Source organism: Balaenoptera ricei, chromosome 1 (assembly GCF_028023285.1).
Source record: "Balaenoptera ricei isolate mBalRic1 chromosome 1, mBalRic1.hap2, whole genome shotgun sequence".
NCBI lineage: Eukaryota > Metazoa > Chordata > Mammalia > Artiodactyla > Balaenopteridae > Balaenoptera > Balaenoptera ricei.
In genome coordinates this window covers 116,259,054-116,286,560 of record NC_082639.1, presented here as the reverse complement: position 1 = coordinate 116,286,560, position 27,507 = coordinate 116,259,054, and the positions used below count along the sequence as shown (strand labels likewise).

The following is a 27,507-nucleotide window of genomic DNA, read 5'->3' as shown; positions in this document are numbered from 1 at the left end:
ATGTGGAGACCTTTCCTCCTTCACAGCTCCCTCCCACTGGTGCAGGTCCCGTTCCTATTCTTTGTCTCTGTTTTTTCTGCTTTCTTTTACCCTACCTAGGTACGTGGGGAGTTTCTTGCCTTTTGGGAGGTCTGAGGTCTTCTGCCAGCGTTCAGTAGGTGTTCTATAGGAGCAGTTCCACGTGTAGATGTATTTCTGATGTATCTGTGGGGAGGAAGGTGATCTCCACGTCTTACTCTTCTGCCATCTTCTCCTCTCTCTTTTTCTGTTATTTTTAAATTCATTTTGTTTTTTTTTTCATTTTTGTTTCCATCTAGGATGGATTTTCCTTCTACCTGAAGAACTCCTTTTGATATTTCCTTAATGCAGGTCTGATGGTGAATTCTCTCATTTTTTTTCCATTTCTAAAAATGTCTTTGTTTTGCTTTTTTAGTGAGGGAGATTTTCCCTGAATATAGAATTCTAGTTTGACAGTTATTTTCTTTCAGCACCCTGAAGATGGCATTCCACTGATTTGTGTTTTCCATTATCGCTACCAAGAAGTCGTATAATAGTCTTATTGTTATTCCTTGAAAATAATGTATCTTTTTTCCTCTAGCTACTGTAAAGACTTTTTATCTTTATTTTTTTAGTTGTTTTACATGATATGCCTACATGCCTTTTGTGTGTAGGCGTATGTGTATATATCCTGTGTGTAATTCAGAGTGATTCTCAAATCCGTATCTGATGTTTTCCTCAGGTTTGGAAAACATGTGGCTATGATTTCTTCATATATTGTGTCTGATACATTCTATCTCTCCTATCCATGTGCAACTCCAATTACACGTATGCTAGACCTTTTAATTGGGTTTCTTATGCCTCAGGTACTCTTCCAAGCTTACACGGTTGTTGGCAGAATTAGTTCCTTGTGGTTATAGGACAGAGGTTGTGTTTTCTTACCAGTTGCCAACTGAGATTGCTCTGTTCCTAGAGGCTGTCCACATTCCTTGCCAAATGGCCTTCTTATAAGCCCTCTCAAAACTTGGTAGCTTATTTCTTCAGAGCCAGCAAGGAACTATCTCTTGTTCCTCTTTGCTGAGGTGAATTTTTATAGATGTATTATGTGTGACATCCATCACCTTTGCTTTATTCTACTGTTCTTAGAGTAGAGGCAAGTAGTAGAGGCAAGTAGGCAAGTAGTAGTAGTAGAGGCAAGTCACAGTTCTGCCCACAGTTCAGAGGAGAGGATTGTATTATACATGGGTGTGACTCATTGAGGGTCACCTTAGATGAATTTGCTACAATCTATTTATCTTAAAGTTGTATCTGATAATTTTAATACAGTGATTTTTGTTATGGGTCTGTTTCTGTTGAGTGCTTTTTTTTTTTTTTTTTTTTCTTCTTGATCTTTAGCCTTTTGGTCTTTTCTCCTGGTATGTTTGTTGTATTTTTATCACATCCTGGACACTCTATATCATTTATAGATGTAAAAACCATTATATAGCTTGCAGGCTGTGCAAAAACCACTGGTGGGCTCATGGGCCAGTAGGCTGTAGTTTGCCTACCTCTGTTATAAATGAAAAAAAAAGTTGTAAATTGTAAAAATAAATTGAGGCTGTACATTATATTATCTTCCTCTAGAGAAGGTTTTATTTTATCTTCTGTTGGGTAGTTAGTCTAAAGGCAAGAGCAAATTAATACAAATAGAGATTAAGTAAAATTGAGCTGGATTCAGTGTTTGTGAGGGTTAACTTATTTCCACTTTACCCTTTTGCCTAGGGTATAGCCCTTAAGCATATGGAGACTGCCATTTTTTCAGTCTTTTAACCAAAGAATACAGACAACAAGTTACAGTTCCTCAAGGAAACTACAAAGAATTGGGTGTCAGGCTAACATTTCCACATATCTTTTCTTTCTTTCTTTCTGGAATCTTTGCCCCTCAACTCTTCTCTTACTTAGAAGCTGTATCTACATCTTACAGTCTTTATAACATCATTCTAGGGATGAAGGAGAACTAGTTCTTTCCTTCAACTTTATAGGAATAGGAAGGGTAGCAGGATGGAAGGAGCCCTGGTAATGGTCAGGGCAACTCTTCCCTCCAAAACATTAATCTCTGGATTAGGAAATGAGCTGCCTGAGTAATAGGGTCTCCAAATATTCTGCTGTTTGGATTGTGTCTTCTGATATTGATCACTAGGGAGCAGTCAGTGCTGTTTTGGGAAGGAGACCCAGGAGTCTGGAACAGACAATTTGCACCTTATAAAGAAACCTTAAGCCAGAGTTACTGCTTTGTGACTCAGTGAGGAGCTTCTTCCAGGAGGAGGGGCTGTGAGAATCTAGAGGAAATTAATGTGACTTTGTCCTTCACTTCTAATCTCAGACACTGGAAGACTGGGATAGGCATTGTTCCTTCCTGTCCAGTTCTTTTATATATTGCATCCAAGAGGTATTTAAAGATTTGCCAGTGAAGGGGAAATTCCTATTAAACCATAGCTCTGCTCAGTAAGACATTAGTGGCCTTCAGATTAAAAAAAAAAAAAATGTAGACTATTTGCTAAAATAGCAAATTTTTACAATGTGGTCTAAATTTAGATAACTGATAGGTTTTAAATATTTATCAGGAAAGACACTGATAATGATCAGGGAAACATTTCATAACTATTCGTAAAAATCCATATCTAATTTGTAGGCAAATTCCCAGAGTGGGGATTATGACTCTCAGGAATGAATACAGCTCTCTAGAAGACCCAAGAATTAGGCCACTTGGTGAGTTTCACCTCCTGATATGCCAGAATGTTTATTATAGTATATATTCAGTTATCACACAGCCAGTGATAAGTCTATACAAGGAGGAACATGATCTCTCCTAGAGAATATTGTGATTTCTATGATTTTGGAAATGTGGATGTGTAAACTAACGTAGAAAAGAGGGACATAAGACTTCAAAGGCCTGTAATTGGGTCCTTTACAAAAGGCTGTTCAAAAATCTAAGCTCCATGAGGACAAGGACCATTCTTTGGTCATCTTTGTTGTCCTAGTATTAGCACAGTACTTATACTTTGTGACTATTCAACACATTGAACTATTGAAAAAATGGTTTTGTTTGGATTTGAAGCAAAATTTTACTATTCACAGGAAACAAACAAACAAACAAAAACAGAATGATGAGATAAATAAGCTCTCTTCACTGGAGGAAAAATGTAAATAGTATATTCATCCATGATGAAGTCACGGGCAGGCTTTGTTTCACTTTTTTTTTTTTTGGTGGGGGGGTCATTTATTTGAAAGAAATAAAAGGTAGTAAAAATTCTAAAGTCAAAGACATTATATGAATTTTGAGGTTTCTGTCCATCTGTACTCGCCTTATTTTTTGGTCTCTCATGTTTCCTTCCTACACCCTAGATGAGTAATCCTACCCTTGCCAATGTTTCTCATTTCCCCATCCCACTCTGCAGCCCTTTACTGATTGTTCTGTCTGTTAGAGTCTCCCACATGATGGTGCTGGGGTACAGTTTTTTAGGGTGTCAACAGTTAGAGCTGATTAATGGTCTGGAGGAGGAGGGAAACAGAAATATTGTAGGCTACCAGCATGAGTAAGATCTTCTGGCCAAGAAAGTGGAATTAAATTATAAGAATAATGTGGATGGGGGCTTCCCTGGTGGTGCAGTGGTTGAGGATCCGCCTACCAATGCAGGGGACATGGGTTCGAGCCTTGGTCCGGGAAGATCCCACATGCCGCGGAGCAACTTAGTGTGTGTGCCACAACTACTAAGATTGCGCTCTAGGGCCCACGAGCCACAACTGCTGAAACCCACGTGCCTAGTGCTTGTGCTCCGCAACAAGAGAAGCCACCGCAATGACAAGCCCCTGCACCACAACGAAGGGTGGCCCCCACTTGACACTAGAGAGAGCCTGCATGCAGCGACAAAAGCCCAACACAGCCAAAAATAAATAAATAAAATTTAAAAAAAATCAGTCACAGGACTAGAAGGGACTGAGGAGACTATGCTAACTCCATTAAAAAAAAAAAAAAAGAATAACCTGGATGACTTTCAAATCAAGTGTGCAAGTATAATGAAAACTGTGATTTTATAGTGGTGGATTCCAAACTATTACTTATAATCCAGAAATGCAATCTAGAAGTCACTGAAGATTAGTGTTAGATATATTAGCTGGGTGGGCTACTGTGATCTAAGGGAGAAGTAAAATGTTGGGCATCTTCAAGAAGGGGATTAGAAGCAAAAATGAAAGTCTTATTCTACCTGATTCATACCTGTGTTGATATAGTACATGTAACAGTGCATTGTTCTGATCAATGTATCTCAAGAAAGATTTTTAAAGAGCATGAAAAAGTCCATATGAACAATTGGAAGGGAAATGATAAAATTTATAAAATCAAGGCTAGGATAATCACAGACTTCTTTACACATCCTAGAATGCTAAGCTGAAGCCTGTCTATCTCCTCCCGCTTCTCTTAAATATTTAAACTGGTTCATATGTGGAAAACAAAAAGAAGTACTAGGGAATTCCCTGGTGGTCCAGTGGTTAGGACTCAGCACTTTCACTGCTAAGGGCCCAGGTTCAATCCCTGGTTGGGGAACTAAGATCTGTGCAGCGTGACCAAAAAAAAAAAAAAAAAGAAGAAGTACAAATAAAACTACTATTTATTAAGGGCTTCCTATGTATCAAGTGCATGTCAAACTCTTCAAATACATTAACCCATGTAATACTTATGGCAACTCTGTGGAGTATTACTATATTCAATTTATAAATGAGTTTAAATATTATGCTTAAAATTTAGAGGGGCTACTGAAGGAATTTATGCAAGAAGTCTCCATTAGCAGACTTTTTTTAAAAAGAATGTTATGTTAGCATACGGTATTTGTTTTTCTCTTTCTGACTGATGAACCTAGGGGCAGGACCCGAATAAAGACACAGACGTAGAGAATGGACTTGAGGACACAGGGAAGGGGAAGGGGAAGCTGGGACGAAGTGAGAGAGTAACATTGACATATATACACTACCAAATGTAAAATAGATAGCTAGTGGGAAGCAGCCGCATAGCACAGGGAGATCAGCTCAGTGCTTTGCAACCACCAAGGAAGGTGGGAGGGAGACGCAAGAGGGAGGGAATATGGGGATATACGTATGCATATAGCTGATTCACTTTGTTATACAGCAGAAACTAACACAGCATTGTAAAGCAATTATAGTCCAATAAAGATGTTAAAGGAAAAAAAAGAAAAATAAAGCAATCTTATGACAACATTCGGAAGGAAGACTTGGACTAAGGTCAACTGAAATGAGGGGGATTATTTAGGAGACCATTGCAGTCATCATAGAGAATGATGATGGTGGTCGGAAGTTGGGTGTTGGTAGAAAGTATGGAGAGGAGGGGGCAGAGTGGAGAGAATTTCAGGAAGCACTGTCTTCAGGATGGAAAAGGGAAGGGAGATAGTTAGGATGGTTCTCAGCTTCCTGAATGGAGGTAATGGTTAAACACGTTGGGTAATCAGGAGTAGATATGGGTTTAAGGGCAAGGTTAACTCTGTTCCAGTACAGTCTCCAATTCTGAGCTCACGTGGAATAAGCTCAATTCTATCTTCATCACAACTTGGAATATGCAAAATTAAAGTGAAAAACAGAACATCTGGCCCTTCACTGATTAAATGAGCTTTATCTTTGCTCTCACACTAGGAATACCATTCCCTACTTGAAGCGACTTGAAGGGATATCCTCAGATTTATTCCAGCCTCTCTCCTGCCTTTGGCTAGAATTCATGGAAATAAGCTAAATACCTGCATGGCCTTAGAATATCTAGAAGTGCTCCCTTTTTGAGTCTTTCATGATCACAGTAGATTTTAGTGCAGGGCTTAGGGAAGTGAAGCCTAGGACCTAGGGTTCTGGGGAGGAGAAGCCACTCTAGGACCTTCATGGGACATTTGATATTGACAGTGCATTTTGACAGTGTTGAAAGGTTATCAGCCTCAGGTATCTTTTGTCTTTCACTTAGGTTACTGTTCCTCACTGGATGCTTAGAGGGCTAAATCAAGAGTATTGGAGGAGGAACTATAGAACTGGGCTTCTTCATGGACCTGGACTCACCTCTTCAATGGCTAGGTAATTATTTCTACAAATTTGCCTTTTGATGTGTCTGTACTTTCCTTCTCAGATCTATCTCTGCCATCAACCCCAGGGTCCTGGGGTAACACTTCCATAGTAACAAAGAAGAGGGTGGGGGGAAGGTGATGGCTCTGAGCAAGTGACCAACAGCTGAACACTGATGACCCTTGAGGTCTTGGGCATTGCTCAGAGGATGGACATACCCTTTACTGAAGGCCTTGGTCCAGCCTACTGTCTTTCAGGATTAACTCATCACACATTTCTTTCCTTTGCCCAGCTCTTTTAAACCTAGACCTCCCTCATTGCTAAAGCCAAACTCCACTGCTGTGACTGAGTTCCTTTTTGAAGGTTTCCTCAGCTTTAGTTGGCAGCACAGGCTTGGTTTCTTTGTTCTCTTTCTAACTTTGTACCTGCTGACTCTCTTTGGCAGTGTCATTATTGTGACTGCTATTCACCTGGACCGTCACCTCTATACTCCCATGTACTTTTTCCTGAGCATGCTGTCCATCTCTGAGACCTGCTACTCTGTGGCTATCATTCCCTGTATGCTTTCTGGCCCCCTGAGTCCTCATCAGCCCATTTCTATCCAAGGCTGTGCCACTCAACTCTCCTTCTGTCTCACCTTTGGTATCAATAACTGCTTCCTGCTCACAGCCATGGGGTATGATTGCTATGTGGCCATCTGCAACCCACTACAGTATTCAGTCATCATGGCTAAAGAGTCCTGTATCCAGTTGGCATCTGGGTCCCTGGGAATTGGCCTGGGTATGGCCATTGTCCAGGTAACGTCTCTTTTTGGCCTGCCCTTCTGTGATGCCTTTGTCATCTCTCACTTCTTCTGTGACATGAGACCCCTGCTGAAGCTGACCTGCACAGACACCACTGTCAATGAGATCATTAACTTTGTTGTCAGTGTTTTTGTCCTTATTCTACCCATGGGCCTGGTCTTCATCTCCTATGTCCTCATCATCTCCACCATCCTCAAGATTGTTTCAGCTGAGGATCAGAAGAAGGCCTTTGCTACCTGCGCCTCCCACCTCACAGTGATCATCATCCACTATGGCTGTGCCTCCATCATTTACCTGAAGCCTAAGTCCCAGAGTTCCCTGGGGCAGGACAGACTCATCTCAGTGACCAACACTGTCATCACTCCTCTGCTGAACCCCGTCGTGTACAGCCTGAGGAACAAGAAGGTCAAAGATGCTCTGTGCAGAGCCAGGGGTAAAAGCCCCTCTTCCTCTCAGTGAGGAGGTTGTTGAAGGCCTTTTCTTTCATTTTGTAAATATGTATTAATTTTAATGCTCTATCAATAATACCTTTAAGTATGGGATCAAGAAGAATAGACTAAATTGAATTGGGTGCTAAAACTGGAGGCTTCCATTTGAGCTAGTCATGGTTCTCTGTGCCCTCCTTTAGAGAGGATAGAAAATGACTTAGCATACACTTAATAATAGAGGGGAAATATTTACCTGCCTGGGTCACTCATACCTATGTTCTGCTACACACCCATGTACACATCTACATATGCCCTGAGAATATATTGGGTTATACAACTCCAGTAAAGCACAAAATCCATCAAGGTTCTAAAAAGCTAATGAACAAAGTGTTTGGAAACCACCTCAGAAAAACCTCTGTTGTTGTTAAGGGTGTGTGAGTAATTTATGCAAAATTGTAACAAATAAGTGTGGAGACACATGCATGTCCTTTTCTGTGGACGTTGAAGGTTTTCTTGTAATCTGTTTTTGCTTCTTATTAATATCTCATCACAGCCTGAGGACTCTTCAGAAGGCCAAAAAGCAAACAAACAAACAAACAAACCCAACACTCTCCAAGTGGATAGAACTGCCCTAACTGACCGTTCCTGGAAATGAGGAGTACAAATGTGGGAAAGCAATCATCAGCTACTAGCACACAGAGGTGGGTTGTCCATAGTCCCAAGATGCCTAGGTGAGAAAACTCCAATTTGGAAAGGAGAGCATGCTGAACAGTTCAATGCTTTTCATATCTCCAATGCAGGAGTGAAAGAGGATGGAGACTGGAAGAAGCCAAGCAAAATCATAGTTCCTTTTGCAGGGTAGACCTAAATCTTTGAAATAGTGTTATAAATGTAAGCACTTTAACTACAACTTCTGAAATTATTTATTAATGAGCAGAAATCTGAAGCTTGACTTAATGAAAAAATTTTTCAGTAAGTTCCTAAGCTGTCAGAGGTTAATCTTTAGAAATTTCTTCTTAGATACTCCCAACTTAAAACCTGAGTTAAAAAACAGCAGTTCGTGTTTGAGCATCACAGAAGGTGAAGGCGTATGCCAAGGTCCTCTCTCCCTCATCCTTCCACTCCACTCTGGCCTTCTATACTGAAGAACAGGTATAACCTGAGTTTCAAACCCAGTTCTTGCAGTCTCCAGAATCCAGCTGATCCCATGGGGTGACGCTGCAGAGGCAAGATTTCACTTGTAAGAGTGTCATGAAGTTAGCTGGGTGCTGAGGATAGGACAAGCCAGTGGAAATTAACAAATCTTCTAAGTCAAGTTAACATGTCTAGCTTTGCCAAGAAACACTGGTGTGTGCTATCTGACCAGAGATAAAAGATATCTTTGCCTTTGTGACCAGATTTCTAGAAAAGATAGAGTCAGTTTATTTCTGTTAGGATAGCCAAGGATAGCCAAAAAAGAGTTAAATTTTTTTTTTTTTTTTTTGCGTTGTGTTCTGCTTAGTCTAGATAAAGCTGTTAGGTAATGGTCTGATGACCAGTGTCAGTTTCTGATAAGGCACCAGATAGGGACTTTGGCTTGGTAACTAACTGTCCATGGCTGGGTAGACAACTTAAGGCAGGGAGACAATACTACTCTATGAGTTTCTATGGTCACCCAGGCTGGCGAGTACCTCTGCCATTCTCAGCATAAAGCTTCCATCTCTGACTTCAAGGAGATGCTCTTGTTGTCCCATTTCCCATTTAATGAGAAGAGAGAAAGAGCAGAGCTCTTCTTCAAGTACTCAATTTCCCAAAATACAAGGTGTATCTTTTGTCTGAGTTTCCACTCTTGAGGTAGCCAAGGAAATTTGTCTTCCATTGGCCACTAGTAGGGAGCTACCAACTTGATTTCCAAAAACCAATGCTAATTATTAGGAGTTTGTGACATTTTGTAGCAGACAATTTGGAACAGCAATCATGGGAAAGAAATTTGCTCTATGGACTGGCCTAGGCCAATCTGGTAAGATATTGGAGGTAACAGAGGAAACCCCAAGGGTGAAGCTGGGGTGAATTATTTCTATTCTAATCATTTGTATAACATCCATACTTCCTCTCTGGCACAGATAGACTTTATGTATATTAAAATAAAAAACACTTTTATAAATGCCATATTTTGGGGGTCCACAAAATACTCAAGACCTCACTGTGTGTTCCACATTCCCTATGGAACAGATTTATGAATATCAGGAAGAAAAAAGGTGGAAATAAATGGTAGACATAAGTCTCATATGAACCTGAAATTTAGATACATGGGAGAGCACAATGAAGGGAGAGACCAGTGTGTAGAGGATGAAGGAGAAATTCACACTGGAGCTTTTTTGGGAATGTGTTCTGAGCCTTTGTGCTGGGAGGTCACCACATAGAACTGGGTTCCCACGTAATGAAGGACAAAATGGGCTCAAAGGGAGCTTAGAGACCACCTAATCCAAACGCCCCTTGTTGCAAAGAAGAAATGGAATCTCAGAGACTGGCAAGAACTTGCCCCAGTCACATAGCTGATTAACAACAGCTCGAACTTCCAGGTCTGTGCTCTGTCCATAGCCCTTGCAAGGTGGGAGTGAGGATGAAAATGGAGGTAAAAGTGAATTGGAGGTAAAGTGAAAATGTGAAAAAGTGAAAATAGAGGTAAAAGTCACTCAGAGACTCAGAAAATCCCTCAGAAGATGTATCTGAAGCTTATAAAGCCTCGACTTTCTATCCATGTTCAGTCTCTCTCAATTCTTAACTCTGGGTCACTTGGCCTCAGACCATATAAAGGAGTAAGTAACTTGCTGTCTAGCCTGATGCATAACTGTGTGTAAAACACTGTGAGGCAAGATGTTGTTAATGAATGTTCTGTAAGACTGTGGTCTCAAGGCTGTAACATCTAACAGACCTCCTGTCTTTCCTTAAAGGTAGGGAAGTGTCCAGGAACAACACCAAGGAGCTTCCTGTAGGGACTTTTCCTGGCCTATGGTTGCAGGAAAAATCTCTTCTCCACTCATCAGGCTTCTTTACACAAAGCCAAGTACCAAGGCTGTTCCCTGAGAATCTGGTCATTTCCTGTCTCTCTGAAATGATTTTTAAAAAAGGGACAGTGTTAAGGAGGTTCATACCAGTGTTGGGACTCAGGGTGGGCTGCCCCTAAATATGCCACAATGACATATCGATTATTTTGAATTAAAGTTACTTAAGAATCAGGGATGGATGGATTGGGAGTTTGGGATTAGCAGATGCAAACTATTATATATAGAATGGATAAACAACAAGGTCCTACTGTATAGCACAGGGAACTATATTCGATATCCTGTGATAAACCATAATGGAAAAGAATATGAAAAAGGATATATCCTCCTATTTTTTCATTTTCCATATATATTTCTGTCTTCCTGAAAGTAGGAATAAATCTCGCACATGAGAGGTATACTCCTTGCATCTGGAGGTAGAAGGACACCCTTATTGCCAGAGAGAGGGAATTCAGGGCTTAGAAGCCTATATAAACAAACCTTGTTACTTATTTTATTTACCACCTCAAGCCCAAACTCTGTTTAAATTCTTCATGAATTGAGCACCCCAAACCTAAGCTTCTTTGTCCTGTCAATTCCTCTCAAATGTATCATTTCTTTGTCTAAAAAGTATAAAAGCTGCCTACTTTGACCCCTTTTTAGGTCCCATTTCTATGAGACCTCTGTGCACATGAATTAAAAAGTATTACTATTTCTCTTGCTAATTTGTCTTGTGTAGATTTTATTATTAGTTCAGCCACAAAAACTCAAGAGAGGTCAAGGGGAAAATTTACCCCACCTCAACACCAAATACCTATATATATTTCTAAAAAGCTTTAATAATTATTCTCTGCTTTATGGCCCCAAACATCCTTCAGAGAAAATGGGCCTTGTCAGTCTCATGGATATTTACAAATTTCCCCCCTATTTCACTTCTTCCTTATGTTACGTTATCAATTGTTCGAAAACACAGGTAAACTAAAGGTGCTCTGATCGTCCGTTGCCTGTTGTGAACTCTTGGTCAGTACTGATAGTATGTTGCCTCTCCTCCCTGATGCTTTCCCCAGGCCCCCACTATAACTGTCTCCATAAGCAGAGGTGGGGTGTGGGTGGGAGATCAAAGATTGTGTCTTTGTCTGAGATCTTATTCAGTCCTGGACTGTTTTCAGAGTGAGAGTTATGATTATTATTTGCTAGAATTTCGCTAAGATGCTTAATTCAGGTGTTGCAAGAGGGTATACAAGATTTAAATTGGGGAGATATTAGAGGAGTGAAACAATCACAGGGAAATCTTAGACTGAGCCTCATCCCCAGAGACCTACGGCTCAAGCCTGCCCCAGGTTCTGCCAAGAACTAGAAGTTCATATGATACTAAGTTGAAGAGAGAGCATAAAAATGATCAACTTCATCAGCATCCTACCATGTCTTCTCATTCCTAGCTCAGACTTACAATGGAGAGAACATTAGAAGAGAGAACATTTCTAATCTAGAACTTCATGGTTCTTGCCTCTAGAAGCAGAAAAGAAATTAGCAAGCCTCAAATACTTAGGAACGTCATGTTACGTGGTTTCATACTTCTTTTATTCAAGTTGTACGTCTCTTTTAATACTAATAAATGAATCTATTCATTCTTTTACTTATTTAATTGATGTTTATTGAGCACTTACTATTACATGTCACTTGACCAGTTTTGATTGGTTTAATGAAGCAGTTCTGTAAAGCCTTGAGCACTTGGTACCTTGTGAGCTGTGTTTAACCATTAAGAAGCAATTGCTAATGCCAGAAAGAAATTGCTATTGCAGATATTTCTTGAGCAGTAACATCAGTTCTTTGGGGGTTCTGGTCTGGGCTGTGGGTCCATAAGTCTGTTGCCTTTCCTGGTTCTCTTAATCTTCAAGAGAAATGTGAACTGCTGCTGGGTCGAGATAAACAAACATGTGTCCACAACAAACAGAATCTTCACCAACAATGGGATAAGAAATTGTAGCCAGAAATATTTGCTTTGGGGAGCTGGAGTGGAATCTAGATGCAACAAGAAACATAACTCATATTAGAAACTGAAAAATGAGTTTAAGGGTGTCATCCTCCCTAAGAGAAGGACCCAACATGGTCTTTCATTTTCTAGCATGATATGGCATCCAGGAGGAGAGAGAAAACACTCATGAGTTTGGGTTCCTCAGTCTGTGCTCCCTGGAGCCCTAGGGAGTCCTGAGTATTTCCCCCACAGCCCCTGTCTAATGGTTTGTCTAGCCAGTATGCCCAAGGGGAAGGGTCATAGGAAAGATGGCCACTTCCTTGGAGCTGACAAGACCAACATCCACATATGATTCAGAGGTGGAAAGGAGACAGAATGAGGGCAGGGGGTCACCAGTGCCTTATTTCTCAATCAATCAATCAATGAGTCATCATTTATTGCATGTCTGTTGGGTGAAATGAAGATATTGGACTAGATCATATTTAAGTTGCCTTCCAATCCCACTGTTTTGTGATTCCGTTACCCTATTTGCAAAGTATTGATTTTTTGTGATTGCTCTAGAATTATAGAACCCTAGAATATTACAGCCAGAAATTACTTACAGATCACTTAGACTGATGGCTCTCAGCACTGGCTGCATATTACCATTACCTGAAAGAGATTTTAAATACTGATGCCTAGGCCTCATTCCAAACCAATTAAATCAGAATCTCAAGGGATGATATGCAGACACCAATTTTTTTTTTTTTTTTTTAGTTCCCCAAGTGATTCTAGTGGAGTCTAGTCCAAATCCTTTAGTTTACAAATAAGGGTACTAGAAGCCCAGCAACAATAAAATAACAGGTCTCAAATTAGTTAACAGAGAGCAACCATTAGAGCTTAATTCTGGCTTCTGGTCTCATGCTTTTTAAGATATTAACATGGGCAAAGTCCACCAAGCAAAAGTCTGATTTCTTCATTGCAAGACAAATATTTCAAAGGCTCACTTTTTTATATGAAGTTTGGAAAGAGCAGCCTTTTTCACTGGCTAGAGAGGCAGCCCACCTGCCTATTCTTTCCTCATCAAGCCCTCTCTCTCATCTCCTAATTCACAGGCACACAACCTATTGACTTGTTGGTTTCCTTTCCCATCCCTCCTAGGCTAGAATAGACTCTTCAAGCTCTTTATAGCCTTTGTTCCTTCAACTTTGAAACTCTCTTTCAATTTGATAAATATAAGTTTCTCCCCAGGAGCAACAGATGACTTTGCTTGGCTAGTATTTAACAATCCATTTCACAAATATTACATTTAATATTTATAAAAATTCAATGTGAGCAGGTATCACTGTTGCCATTGAACAAGTAAGGAATCTAAGACAGACTGAGGGATACACTCTACCCCTGGTGCCCTCATTGCAAGTCTAATAGACTTTCCAAGGAATCACAGCGGCCCCCATTCTACAGCTGCTATCACTTTAGGCTCAAATATTCTTTCTCCTTTCCCCTTCTATGGACTCCTTCCTTTTCCTTCACCAACTTACCTTTTTGAATTTTAATGATGAGGTGATTAGAAGTATAGCGTATCTGCTGAATTGTGCCCATGCAGTAATAGGTGCCACTGTCCCCTGTTGTGGCGTTGGTAATGGAGATGTTGTGGTTCTCATACCAGTATTTAAGGGCTTTGTCATTCTTGAAGTAAGTCACCTTGTAGACATTCAGATTCCTCCAGCCGTGGCACCTGAGGAAGAGGTGCTCACCCTCCAACACCATCTCAGCAGAGGCCTGAAGGAGCAGCCAGTCTGAAGAGCATTTGTTATGTCATTTATTCAACAATGATAGATAAAATTAGTAATAAATAAAAATAAAATTTAAAAAAAATAGATAAAAGAGGTCATGCAGAGAGTGTGTGTCAGAAACTTTTATCATTAACCCATTTCTTGGCTCATAAGGTCAATAAAAAGGAAACACAAAATAATGCTTACAGCCTGTCTCCTCTATTGATAAATCCTCTCTCCTCCTGAAAAGTAATTCTGGGACCACAACATCGCTGACCTTTCTAATGAGCCCACCCGTAGAAGGTCTGAAACCCATTATCCCACTCAGCTCCATTGTTGCATTTAGTCAGTAAGGGGGAAATAAACCTACTCTGCCTGGGGAGTCTTAGCCTAGGAGAGTGTCTGTTTTGTCCTCTCTAACCTTATAGGTGCTTCCCAGTTCTATTAGTCACAGTTAGCCTCTGACTTCTTCAGAACATGTATCACACTTTTAATTAGTTATTTGTGTAATTACTGATTGGATGTCCTTTTCCTCATTGGGCTCTATACTTCAGAGGTCTGAGGCATGTCTGTTCCTTACATCGTATTTCCAGTGCCTAACACAATACTTAGGAGTTGGTAGTTTCTCAACCAACGTTTGTCAATGAGTCAGTAAAATATGAGTCAGGTTGCATGGCTAATGTCATTTTAAGAACTGAAAAGTATTCACCAAAGGAGACTCTTCAGTGGAAATGTGGCTAGGTTGCACAAGCATATTTTATTTAGGAGCAATCCTTGAGGACTTTTCTAGAATCTACTCCAAAGAAATAAAGAAGATATTTTACACTGCTTTAGTTTCTATTTGGAATTTGTATACAGCTGTTGAAACATCTCTTTTTACTAGAGAAAAATACAAAGTATGTTTATGCTTTAAAATATTTTTTTCTTTAAAAATATAAAGCAAAATATAACAATGAGCTAGCCATGCAAATAAAATCATTGCTTTGTTCATTCAACATTTACGAACTAACCCACATGTGCCTGAACATGCTGCACTAATTGTTGACAGTAGAAGAGTGATAAAGATGAAGCAAACATAAGATTTGTTCTGAAGTAAAAGCAGAGGACATGAGGAATGTACAGAGAGATCTTTCAAAATGAAGATTGCAACTTAATATTCAGGTTGTGATACATAGAAATTGCAGAGCAAATCTTTAAATCAACCTTTTGATCCTATTTAACATATACAGCTCTTTGCAATGTTCACATATCCAACATGCCATTTGACCATAAAACACGCATCTGCACCTATGTAGAAAAGATAGTCAGAAGGGAAATAGAGTAGAGGAGTAACACTGGGAGATTGCCAGAATCTTGAAAGAAGGCAGAATGGCAGACAGAAGGAGTAGAGGTAGAAGAAGAGAGATGGACAGGTCTGGTGAGAGACCCTGAGTCCCACCTTGGTGCCCTAAGCCTTGGAATAACTTGCTTTCTCCCCATCTTCGGATGGGCCATTCCTCACATGAGAGAACTGATATTTCCATAACCCTGAACTTACCACTGATGACATCTAGGTACACAGGTTCACTCATGATAACTCCTTTGTTTTGGCATCTATATTCCCCATTGTCCTGGATGCTTGCATTCACGATGTCCCAACGTGAAGTTTTTACTTCCAAAGGATTTTTGTTGTGGATCCACAAAGTGGAGTCATCTTCAAGGGAATTGTTCCCTCTACATGTAAGAGTCACATTCTCTCCCCTAAATACTCTGTTCCATGGGGGATTCAAGGATACCTTAGATTTCCAGATGGCTTTGAGAAGAGCAGATTGTGGAAAGAGATATAGAAGGGGGAAAATATCATTGAAAACTGTACAGCCTCCAAAGTACAGACATACCAATAGTCAGACAATCAATGACCAGTCTACCCTTACTTATACCACTGGTAATAAGAAACTGCCCTGATTCCTAGGATTAAAGGAAGGAGAAAAGGGTGTTGTGACCCCACAAAGCTCCCAACCTAAGGAGAAACATAAGACACAAATTCAGGATATTCAAAAACAAACAAGCAAATTTACTATGTGATGTAGGATAGCTCCCTCTAATTCTCTAGATTTCAGTTCCAATATCTGTAAATGAAGGCTGCAGTCTCTTCAGGCAGAGATTATGTCTGTGATGTTCAACCATAACTCAGCACAGTGACTATTACATAGTAAGTGTTCATTACATATTTATTGAGTTGATGAATGAGTGAATAATGGATGAATTAAGGTATTGGACTAGATGAAATACATGATCTCTCCCAGCTTTAAAGTTTTATGACTATTTAATTGTGAGTGAATATGGAATTAAAAATATATGTCAATTCTGGATGGTAGTGAGAAGCACCAAGAGGATCAGTCTTAAAAGGCTTTCAGGGACAAAGAGATGTGGTACAAATTTGAACAGAAACTTCGGAAGCAGCCAGGTGGTGATGAGGAAGAGATGATGCTGCTGAAAGACTTGGATTCAAGGGACTTATGTTACAATCCAGTCCTTTGTTAGCTGTGTAACCTCCAGCAAATCACTTAATCTGAGTTTCAGCATCCTCAATTATAAAATGGCAATAATAATAATAGCGATGATGGTGTAAGAAATGAACGAGGACTACAGGCTCTTTGGTGGGGTTAATGGTGGATGCTGGGAGGACTCATGCCAAGGAGTGCATCCCAGAACTTCTGCTGCCAGTGTCCTTGTCCCTGTGGTGAGACACAGCCACCATCCACCCCCCCTCCCCAGCCCCCTGCAGGAGACCCTCCAACACAAGCAGAGCAGAAGCAAGAGGAACTACAATCCTGCAGCCTGTGGAACAAAAACCACATTCACAGAAAGATAGACAAAATGAAAAGGCAGAGGACTATTTACCAGATGAAGGAACAAGATAAAACCCCAGAAAAACAACTAAATGAAGTGGAGATAGGCAACCTTCCAGAAAAAGAATTCAGAGTAATGATAGTGAAAATGATCCAGGACCTCAGAAAAAGAATGGAGGCAAAGATCAAGAAGATACAGGAAATGTTTAACAAAGACCTAGAAGAATTAAAGAACAAACACCTAGAAGAATTAAAGAACAACCAAACAGAGATCAACAATATAATAACTGAAATGAAAAATACACCAGAAGGAATCAATAGCAGAATAACTGAAGCAGAAGAACGGATAAGTGACCTGAAGACAGGATGGTGGAATTCACTGCTGTGGAATAGAATAAAGAAAAAAGAATGAAAAGAAGTGAAGACAGCCTAAGAGACTTCTGGGACAACATTAAATGCACCAACATCCTCATTATAAGGGTCTCAGAAGGAGAAAAGAGAGAAAAAGAAACCAAGAAAATACTTGAAGAGATTATAGTTGAAAACTTCCTTAACATGGGAAAGGAAATAGCCACCCAAGTCCAGGAAGCGTAGAGAGTCCCAGGCAGGATAAACCCAAGGAGAAACACACCAAGACATATAGTAATCAAATTGACAAAAATTAAAGAAAAAGTAAAATTATTAAAAGCAACAAGGGAAAAACGGCAAATAACATACAAGGGAACTCCCATAAGGTTAACAGCTGATTTCTCAGCAGAAACTCTACAAGCCAGAAGCGAGTGGCATGATATATTTAAAGTGTTGAAAAGGAAGAATCTATAACCAAGATTACTCTACCCAGCAAGGATCTCATTCAGATTCGATGGAGAAATCAAAAGCTTTTCAGACAAGCAAAAGTTAAGAGAATTCAGCACCACCAAACCAGCTTTACAAAAAATGCTAAGGGAACTTCTCTAAGTGGGAAACACAAGAAAAGAAAAGGACCTACAAAAACAAACCCAAAACAATTAAGAAAATGGTAATAGGAACATACATATCAATAATTACCTTAAATGTGAATGGATTAAATGCTCCAACCAAAAGACACAGGCTCACTGAATGGATACAAAAACAAGACCCATATATATGCTGTCTACAAGAGACCCACTTCAGACCTAGGGACACATACAGACTGCAAGTGAGGAGATGGAAAAAGATACTCCAAGCAAATGGAAGTCATAAGAAAGCTGGAGTAGCAATACTCATATCAGATAAAATAGACTTTAAAATAAAGAATATTACAAGAGACAAGGAAGGACACTACATAATGATCAAGGGATCAATCCAAGAAGAAGATATAACAATTATATATTCAAACAACATAGGAGCACCTCAATAAATAAGGCAGATGCTAACAGCTATAAAAGAGGAAATCAACAGTAACACAGAAATAGTGGAGAACTTTAACACCTCACACCAATGAACAGATTATCCGAACAGAAAATTAATAAGGAAAGACAAGCTTAAAATGACACAATAGGCCAGATACATTTAATTGACATTTATAGGACACTCCATCCTAAAAGAGCAGATTACACTTTCTTCTCAAGTGCGCACAGCACATTCTCCAGGATAGATCACCTCTTGGGTCACAAATCAAACCTTGGTAAACTAAAGAAAATGGAAATCATATCAAGCATCTTTTCCAACCACAGTGCTATGATATTAGAAATGAATTACAGGGGAAAAAACGTAAAAAACACAAACACATGGAGGCTAAACACTACGTTACTAAATAACCAAGAGATCACTGAAGAAATCAAAGAGGAAATCAAAAAATACCTAGAGAGATATGACAATGAAAACATGACGATCCAAAACCTATGGGATGCAGCAAAAGCAGTCCTAAGAGGGAAGTTTATAGCAATACAATCCTACCTCAAGAAACAAGAAAAATCTCAAATAAACAATTTAACCTTACACTTAAAGGATCTAAGGAAAGAAAAAACAAAACCCCCAAGTTAGCAGAAGGAAAGAAATTATAAAGATCAGAGCAGAAATAAATGGATTGGAAAGAAAACAATAGCAAAGATCAGTAAAACTAAAAGCTGGTTCTTTGAGAAGACAAACAAAATTGATAAACCTTTAGACAGACTCATCAAGTAAAAGAGGGAGAGGACTCAAGTCAATAAAATTAGAAATGAAAAAGAGAAGTTACAACGGACACTGCAGAAATAAAAAGCATCATAAGATACTACTACAAGCAACTCTATGCCAAAAAAATGGACAACCTAGAAGAAATGGACAAATTCTTAGAAAGGTTTAACCTTCCAAGATTGAACCCGGAAGAAATAGAAAATATGAACAGGCCAATCACAAGTAATGAAATTGAAACTGATTTAAAATCTTCCAACAAACAAAAGTCCAGGACCAGATGGCTTCACAGCTGAATTCTATCAAACATTTAGAGAAGAGCTAACACCCATCCTCCTCAAACTCTTCCAAAAAATTGCAGAGGAAGGAACACTCCCAAACTCATTTTACAAGGCCACCATCACCCTGATACCAAAACCAGACAAAGATACTACAAAAAAAGAAAATTACAGACCAATATCACTGATGAATATAGATGCAAAAATCCTCAACAAAATACTAGCAAACAGAATCCAACAACACTTTAAAAAGATCATACACCATGATCAAGTGGGACTTATCCCAGGGATGCAAGGGTTCTTCAATATATGCAAATCAATCAGTGTGATACACCATATTAACAAATTGAAGAATGAAAAACATACGATCATCTCAATAGATGCAGAAAAGGCTTTTGACATAATTCAACACCGATTTATGATAAAAACTCTCCAGAAAGTGGGCACGGGGTAACCAACCTCAACATAATAAAGGCCATATACAACAAACCCACAGCAAACATCATTCTCAATGGTGAAAAAAGTGACAGCATTTCCTCTAAGATCAGGAACGAGACAAGGATATCCACTCTCGCCACTCTTATTCAACATAGTTTTGGAAGTCCTAGTCATGGCAATCAGAGAAGAAAAAGAAGTAAAAGGAATACAAATTGGAAAAGAAGTAAAACTGTCATTGTTTGCAGATAACATGATACTATACATAGAGAACCCTAAAGATGCCACCAGAAAACTACTAGAGCTAAACAATGAATTTGGTAAAGTTGCAGGATACAAAATTAATGAGCAGAAATCTCTTGCAGTCCTATACACTAAAAATGAAAGATCAGAAAGAGAAATTAAGGAAACAATCCCATTCACCATTGCAACAAAAAGAATAAAATACCTAGGAATAAACCTTCCTAAGGAGACAAAAGACCTGTATGCAGAAAACTATAAAACACTGATGAAAGAAATCATAGATGATACAAACAGATGGAGAGATATACTATGTTCTTGGATTGGAAGAATCAATATTGTGAAAATGACTATACTACCCAAAGCAATCTACAGATCCAATGCAATCCCTATCAAATTACCAATGACATTTTTTACAGAACTAAAACAAAAAAATCTTAAAATTTGTATGGAGACACAAAAGACCCTCAATAGCCAAAGCAAACTTGAGAAATAAAAACGGAGCTGGAGGAATCAGGCTCCCTGACTTCAGACTATACTACAAAGCTACAGTAATTGAGACAATATGGTACTGGCACAAAACAGAAATATAGATCAATGGAACAGGATAGAAAGCCCAGAGATAAACCCACACACCTATGGTTAACTAATCTATGACAAAGGAGGCAAGGATATACAATGGTGAAAAGACAGTCTCTTCAATAAGTGTTGCGGGGAGAACTGGACAGCTACATGTAAAAGAATGAAATTAGAACACTCCCTAACACCATACACAAAAATAAATTCAAAATGGATTAAAGACCTACATGTAAGACTGGACACTATAAAACTCTTAGAGGAAGACATAGGAAGGACACTCTTTGACATAAATCATAGCAAGATATTTTTTGATCCACATCCTAGAGTAATGGAAATAAAAACAAAAATGAATAAATGGGACCTAATGAAACTTAAAAGCTTTTGCACAGCAAAGGAAACTATGAAAAAGACAACCCTCAGAATGGGAGAAAATATTTGCAAACGAATCAACGGACAAAGGATTAATCTCCAAAATATATAAACAGCTCATGCAACTCAATATTAAAAAAACAAAAACAAAAACAAAAAACAAAAACAAAAACAAAACAAACAACCCAATCAAAAAATGGGCAGAAGACCTAAATAGACATTTCTCCAAAGAAGACATACAGATGGCCAAGAAGCACATGAAAAGATGCTCAATATCACTAATTATTAGAGAAATGCAAATCAAAACTACAATGAGGTATCAACTCACACCAGTTAGAGTGAGCATCATCAGAAAATCTACAAACAACAAATGCTGGAGAGGGTGTGGAGAAAAGGGAACCCTCTTTCACTGTCAGTGGGAATGTAGATTGATACAGCCACTATGGGGAACAGTATGGAGGTTCCCTAATAAACTAAAAATAGAATTACCATATGACCCAGCAATCCCACTACTGGGCATATACCCAGAGAAAACCATAATTCAAAAAGACACATGCACCCCCAATGTTCATTGCAGCACTATTTACAATAGCCAGGTCATGGAAGCAACCTAAATGCCCACTGACAGACGAATGGATAATGAAGATGTGGTACATATATACATTGGAATATTACTCAGTCATAAAAAGGAGCGAAGTTGGGCCATTTGTAGAGATGTGGATGGACCTAGAGACTGTCATACAGAGTGAGTAAGTCAGAAAGAGAAAAACAAATATCGTATATGAATGCATATATGTGGAATCTAGAAAAATGGTACAGCTGAACTGGTTTGCAAGGCAGAAATAGAGACACAGATGTAGAGAACAAACGTATGGACACAAAGGGGGGAAAGCGGGGGGGGGGTTGTAGGATGAATTGAGAGATTGGGGTTGACATATATACACTAATATGTATAAAATAGATAACTAATAAGAAACTGCTGTATTAAAAAATAAATTAAAAAAAGGATTGAACGAGTTTACATGATAGTGGCTGGAGGAGTGGCTGAGACACTTAGATGCTCAACAGACATGATTGTTGGCATTAAAGAGGAAAGGGTGACTTGAGAGAATGAAGTGGCATGTGGGAAACTTTTGAATGGGGGAAAAAAGGAAGATTATGCAAGGTAGAAGTGGGTTGGACAGGGAAGAGCAGATTAATAATCATTAGAAAATAGATGATGGGATGAAGGGAAAGAATGAAGGGAGGGCAAGTCCCAGACACATTGAAATGCTGAGGGAACAAGGACAGAGGACTCACCTGCTGATATGCCATCTGGAGCTGCAAAAAGTCCAGAGAGGATACGTTAGTGTCTATCCCCAGCCTTCTGGACACCTAAAGACTGGGATCTGGAAATGGTGATGAGGTCTACATCCACGAAGTTTTAAGGGCCAACCATCTTTCCAGGAATCTGACTCAGGGAAAGAAGGAGCTTCTGTCTTTCCTCCCTTGCCCTCTGGAAGATGCCAGCATGATAGTAAGGACCAGACTTTCAGTCCAGCTTCCCCCTTAGATGGCGTTCAGCCCCACTTCCTCTGCTATCCAGCTTGCCTTCCTTACAGAATCCCTGGGAAATTCCCCACGGTTTGCACATAGCCTAGAAAAAGTCACAGTAAAATGATCAACTTTCCCACTCCAGCTGCTCCCTCAATCCATTTTGGCCCCTTCAGGGGCAGGTAACTGATCTCTACTTACAGAAGAGCAACAGAGCTATCCACAGCAGGGCAGGGGTTCCCATGGCAGTAGGCATTTCCTCTGTGGCTGCCAGCTGCCAACTGGCCTGGAGAGACCTAGAGCCTTAGAGTAAGCTTGAAACTAAAAAGGAGAAGGAAATGTTCTCTGTTTCATATCTCATTAACCCATCAGCTGCACCTAGGTTTGCTTCCTTCTCTGTAGATAATATTCAGGGTGGTGCCTAATAGGGCAATTTTGTATTTACCCGCATACTGCACTCTCCATCCCACCTCTGTGTACACATCTGGAATCTAGTGGTAAAGAGGCATAGAGCTAGGCACACAGGCACAGAACTTTCTTAAACTGTCAATGTACAGCTATGTCATTTCAAACTTAGAAAAGGGTGCCAGGGAGAGCAGAATAAAACAACAACAGTTAATTATTCAGCACCTAATATATGCCAGGCACTATGATAAATACATCTGGTATTTCATTCATTTCTCACAATAACCCTATGAAGGAGGTACCATTGTTATCGACATTTTTTTTTCTTTACAATAATGCAGTTGACAAGAAAATTAGTTATTTCTGAGATATACATTTTAAAGTAATAACTAGGATTATTACTTGTAACATTATACCAGAACATATAAGATTTTTAGAAATTTCATGTAATGTCTGAAACATTTATATTAACATATTTCCATACATATTTCCATACAAATACAAATATAAGATTTTTAGAAATTTCATGTAATGTCTGAAACATTTATATTAACATATTTCCATACATATTTCCATACAAATACAAATATAAGATTTTTAGAAATTTCATGTAATGTCTGAGACATTTTTATTAACATATTTCCATACAAATAACCCAATGAAAGTTTAGTATTAGTTGTTTTGTTTGTTTTTTTATACTGCAGGTTCTTATTAGGCATCAATTTTATACACATCAGTGTATACATGTCAATTCCAATCGCCCAATTCAGCACACCACCATCCCCACCCCACCGCAGTTTTCCCCCCTTGGTGTCCATATGTCCATTCTCTACATCTGTGTCTCAACTTCTGCCCTGCAAACTGGCTCATCTGTACCATTTCTCTAGGTTCCACATACATGCATTAATATACGATATTTGTTTTTCTCTTTCTGACTTACTTCACTCTGTATGACAGTCTCTAGATCCATCCACGTCTCAACAAATGACTCAATTTCGTTCCTTTTTATGGCTGAGTAATATTCCATTGTATATATGTACCACATCTTCTTTATCCATTCGTCTGTTGATGGGCATTTAGGTTGCTTCCATGACCTGGCTATTGTAAATAGTGCTGCAATGAACATTCGGGTGCATGTGTCTTTTTGAATTACGGTTTTCTCTGGGTATATGCCCAGTAGTGGGATTGCTGGGTCATATGGTAATTCTATTTTTAGTTTTTTAAGGAAACTCCATATTGTTCTCCATAGTGGCTGTATCAATTTACATTCCCACCAACAGTGCAAGAGGTTTCCCTTTTCTCCACACCCTCTCCAGCATTTGTTGTTTGTAGATTTTCTGATGATGCCCATTCTAACAGGAGTGAGGTGATACCTCATTGTAGTTTTGATTTGCATTTCTCTAATAATTAGTGATGTTGAGCATCTTTTCATGTGCTTCGTGGCCGTCTGTATGTCTTCTTTGGAGAAATGTCTATTTAGGTCTTCTGCCCATTTTTGGATTGGGGTGTTTGTTTCTTTAATATTGAGCTGAATGAGCTGTTTATATATTTTGGAGATTAATCCTTTGCCCATTGATTCATTTGCAAATATTTTCTCCCATTCTGAGGGTTGTCTTTTCGTCTTGTTTATGGTTTCCTTTGCTGTGCAAAAGCTTTGAAGTTTCATTAGGTCCCACCTGTTTATTTTTGTTTTTATTTCCATTACTCTAGGAGGTGGATCAAAAAAGATCTTGCTGTGATTTATGTCAAAGAGTGTTCTTCCTATGTTTTCCTCTAAGAGTTTTATAGTGTCCAGTCTTATATTTAGGTCTCTAATCCATTTTGAGTTTATTTTTGTGTATGGTGTTAGGGAGTATTCTAATTTCATTCTTTTACCTGTAGCTGTCCAGTTTTCCCAGCATCACTTATTGAAGAGACTGTCTTTTCTCCATTGTATATCTTTGCCTCCTTTGTCATAGATTAGTTGACCATAGGTGCGTGGGTTAATCTCTGGGCTTTCTATCTTGTTCCATTGATCTATGTTTCTGTTTTTGTGCCAGTACCATATTGTCTTGATTACTGTAGCTTTGTAGTAGAGTCTGAAGTCAGGGAGTCTGATTCCTCCAGCTCCATTTTTTCCCCTCAAGACTGCTTTGGCTATTCGGGGTCTTTTGACGTTTTATAGATAAGAAAATTGGAGCTTAGAGAGGTGAAGTAGCTTGTCTTAGGGTATTCCCTATTAAATGGCTAATTTGGGGCTCAAAATATTTTAAAAATCTAACCCCAGAGTAAAACTCTTAATTATGATGATATATTGTTTATGCATGTCTACAAGTATGGCCAGCAATTGCTGAAATTCTGCTGTGGTTCTGCAGAGCTACCAACCCCCTTGTTACCTAATTTTCTGCTGAAACATTAGTTCACAAAGCCACAAATTTTCATTTGTTTCCCTGATGATCCACTATCCAACCAGCCAAATTAGAGATATTTTCAGAGACTCCTTCTCTCCCATGGGGTCCTGATGGGGCTCACAACACAGGAAGGCGGACGTTAAGCCTTAACTTACAGGGATCTCAGTCATATAATTTATTTTATTTTCTTTCCCAGCATTTTTCCATTTTTATCTTTCTAATCTCCAGCACGATCACCCTTTCTCCTATAAATCCGCATCTGTTCTCCTCCCTCCAGGACACCTTTGCCTAATTCTTCTGTTTTTTAAATCTAGGTCAGAGTTGGTTACCTTCTTCCAGGATTTGGTATTGATAGTGATACTGGAGATAATAACCCCATAAATATCTACAATGGTTTGCCCTTTACAAAGATTTTTCATATGCAGTATTATTATTTGGTCCTTGCCAAAACTCTGAAGTAGGCAGAGGCAGTACAAAGTAAGCAAGGCCCCAGTCTATCATGCCATGCTTTTCCTCACAGACTCTTGAATTAAGTCTAATGAATTAAACATAAAGTCACTGCACGTAAAGATCTAACCAAAGCTTCCAACTTCTATGAAATTAGAGAATATGGGGTTACAGATTCATAAATAGAAAGTTTCATATAAGAAAGATTGTGACTGGTCCCAGGTCATGCAATGTTTTAGTGACAGATCTTTAAAGAAAGCAGCGATTTATTTTGGAAAGCGTAAGTATTTAAAGATCTGAATTCAAATACTCCTAGTATTTATGTGATTAAGGTTTACCTGTAAAATAAGGACAATAACGGTATCCAGGTCATGTCTTTATTATGAGGTTTAATAAGATAATAAATGTGTAAAGTGCATTACACAGCATCTGGTATGTAAAAGCTGCTCAGTAAATCTACCTTTGCCCTCCTTTATTACCATTATTTATTAAAGACTCAGGAGAAACATGCATTTCAACAGGGTTAAGGCAATCAGCAAATACACAGGATGCTTGATTTGATAACCAGTATCTTAACGCCAGTATAATTCATGTAAGCAATCTCACTCCTCTCCATAGTCACGAAGAAGGGAGCATGATAAGAAAAAGTTGTTTGCTGGTGGGGGGGGGGCGGAGAAAGAAATGGGGAATATGCAATTTTTGAGGCACTGTCAGAGGGCAATACGTATTTGAATATACCAAGATCCTGGAAGAGACAAAGACAGAAGCTATTTCACCACTTTGTTGAGTTTATCCAGGGGAGTTATCCGATATTCTTTTTCCCTAGGACAGCGATTCTACAATAAAATCGTCCTTCATAGACGATCACTTTACTGCGACTCAAATAATCTATTTTAAAGCTTCCTCCTTCAGTTATTCCCTGCTTGAATGGGAGGTAGACTGAAATTCAACAGGACGTAATATTTCCTAGTTTGGAGAGTATAAGCTTTGGAGTTGAGACATTACTTTCATTTCCTCCACCATCCTAAAGCCTTTTTTGCTTCAGTGTCCAGCAGTGAAATTAAGGTAGTATTTTGGTAGCAGTAATGTTAAAGATCAGCAGATTCAACAAAAGTAGTTCATTAAAGCTCAGAAAACAAAACAAACCATGCATCCATCAACCCCTACAACAACAACAAAATCAACAATATCAACCTCAGAAAGAATAAACTATACCCTAATTCCCATAGTATACAAGCCCAGGTACCCAAAGGAACAAAATGAGAATTCAGAAGGGACAACACTTAAGATTAAACCATAGTTCCACTCCACTCTGCCATAACTGGTTGATGCACCAGTTGAATTCCACACATCCTTTATCTTATAAAAAAAAAAAAAAAGAAAAAGTTCTCCAAATTTTTTATCCACTGTCTGGGTGGAATGTGCTGTTGATTCTTGTATCCTACCTGTCAATGTCAGGATCGCTGGGATCAATAGATTGTGTCTTAACCTCACTTCTTACTACAAACTTTGAACCCGGGTACTCATGTGTTCAACACTCATAAACAGCATCTCTATCCCCAAATTTTGACCTGTTACTGGTTCTCAGAAAGCTTAATCTATTCTTCACTTTGTAGCAGTGGGGAAATGAAACTCAACTGGCCATGCATGAACTATAGGGCCTATCCACTGTGAGGTGTCCAGAGTAAAAGACTTTTGCCAGGAACTTTGATGATTTGGGACATGATGGCAAAGGAGGGATCAGTCCATAGTGTGTCTGAGCCTTTGTGCCTTCCAAAACTGGGAAGCAGAAGAAAA

At 39.0% G+C, this 27,507-nt stretch overlaps 2 protein-coding genes and 1 non-coding gene across 4 annotated transcripts; 2 read left to right on the top strand and 1 right to left on the bottom strand.

Annotated features, from left to right (window-relative positions):
- The first annotated feature begins 4,506 nt into the window (after window positions 1–4,506).
- On the top strand, window positions 4,507–4,579 carry TRNAE-UUC (transfer RNA glutamic acid (anticodon UUC)). The gene has a single exon. It is a non-coding gene; the product is annotated as a tRNA-Glu (tRNA).
- A 1,938-nt stretch (window positions 4,580–6,517) lies between these two features.
- On the top strand, window positions 6,518–7,382 carry LOC132352285 (olfactory receptor 10J3-like). Its single transcript, XM_059902669.1, has one exon. The coding sequence runs from the start codon at window positions 6,582–6,584 to the stop codon at window positions 7,347–7,349; it is 768 nt and encodes a 255-aa protein (XP_059758652.1). The 5' UTR covers window positions 6,518–6,581; the 3' UTR covers window positions 7,350–7,382.
- A 4,622-nt stretch (window positions 7,383–12,004) lies between these two features.
- On the bottom strand, window positions 12,005–22,738 carry FCER1A (Fc epsilon receptor Ia). Of its 2 annotated transcripts, XM_059902606.1 has the most exons (6): window positions 22,670–22,738; window positions 22,235–22,255; window positions 15,608–15,862; window positions 13,837–14,094; window positions 12,919–12,967; window positions 12,005–12,363 (listed from the first exon to the last, which is right to left on the bottom strand). In XM_059902606.1, exons 1-6 carry the CDS (start codon window positions 22,722–22,724, stop codon window positions 12,228–12,230), a joined length of 774 nt encoding a protein of 257 aa, XP_059758589.1. In that variant the 5' UTR covers window positions 22,725–22,738; the 3' UTR covers window positions 12,005–12,227. The 2 variants fall into 2 exon arrangements, with proteins under 2 accessions (XP_059758589.1, XP_059758578.1); XM_059902595.1 differs by lacking the exon at window positions 12,919–12,967.
- Window positions 22,739–27,507: the final 4,769 nt, after the last annotated feature.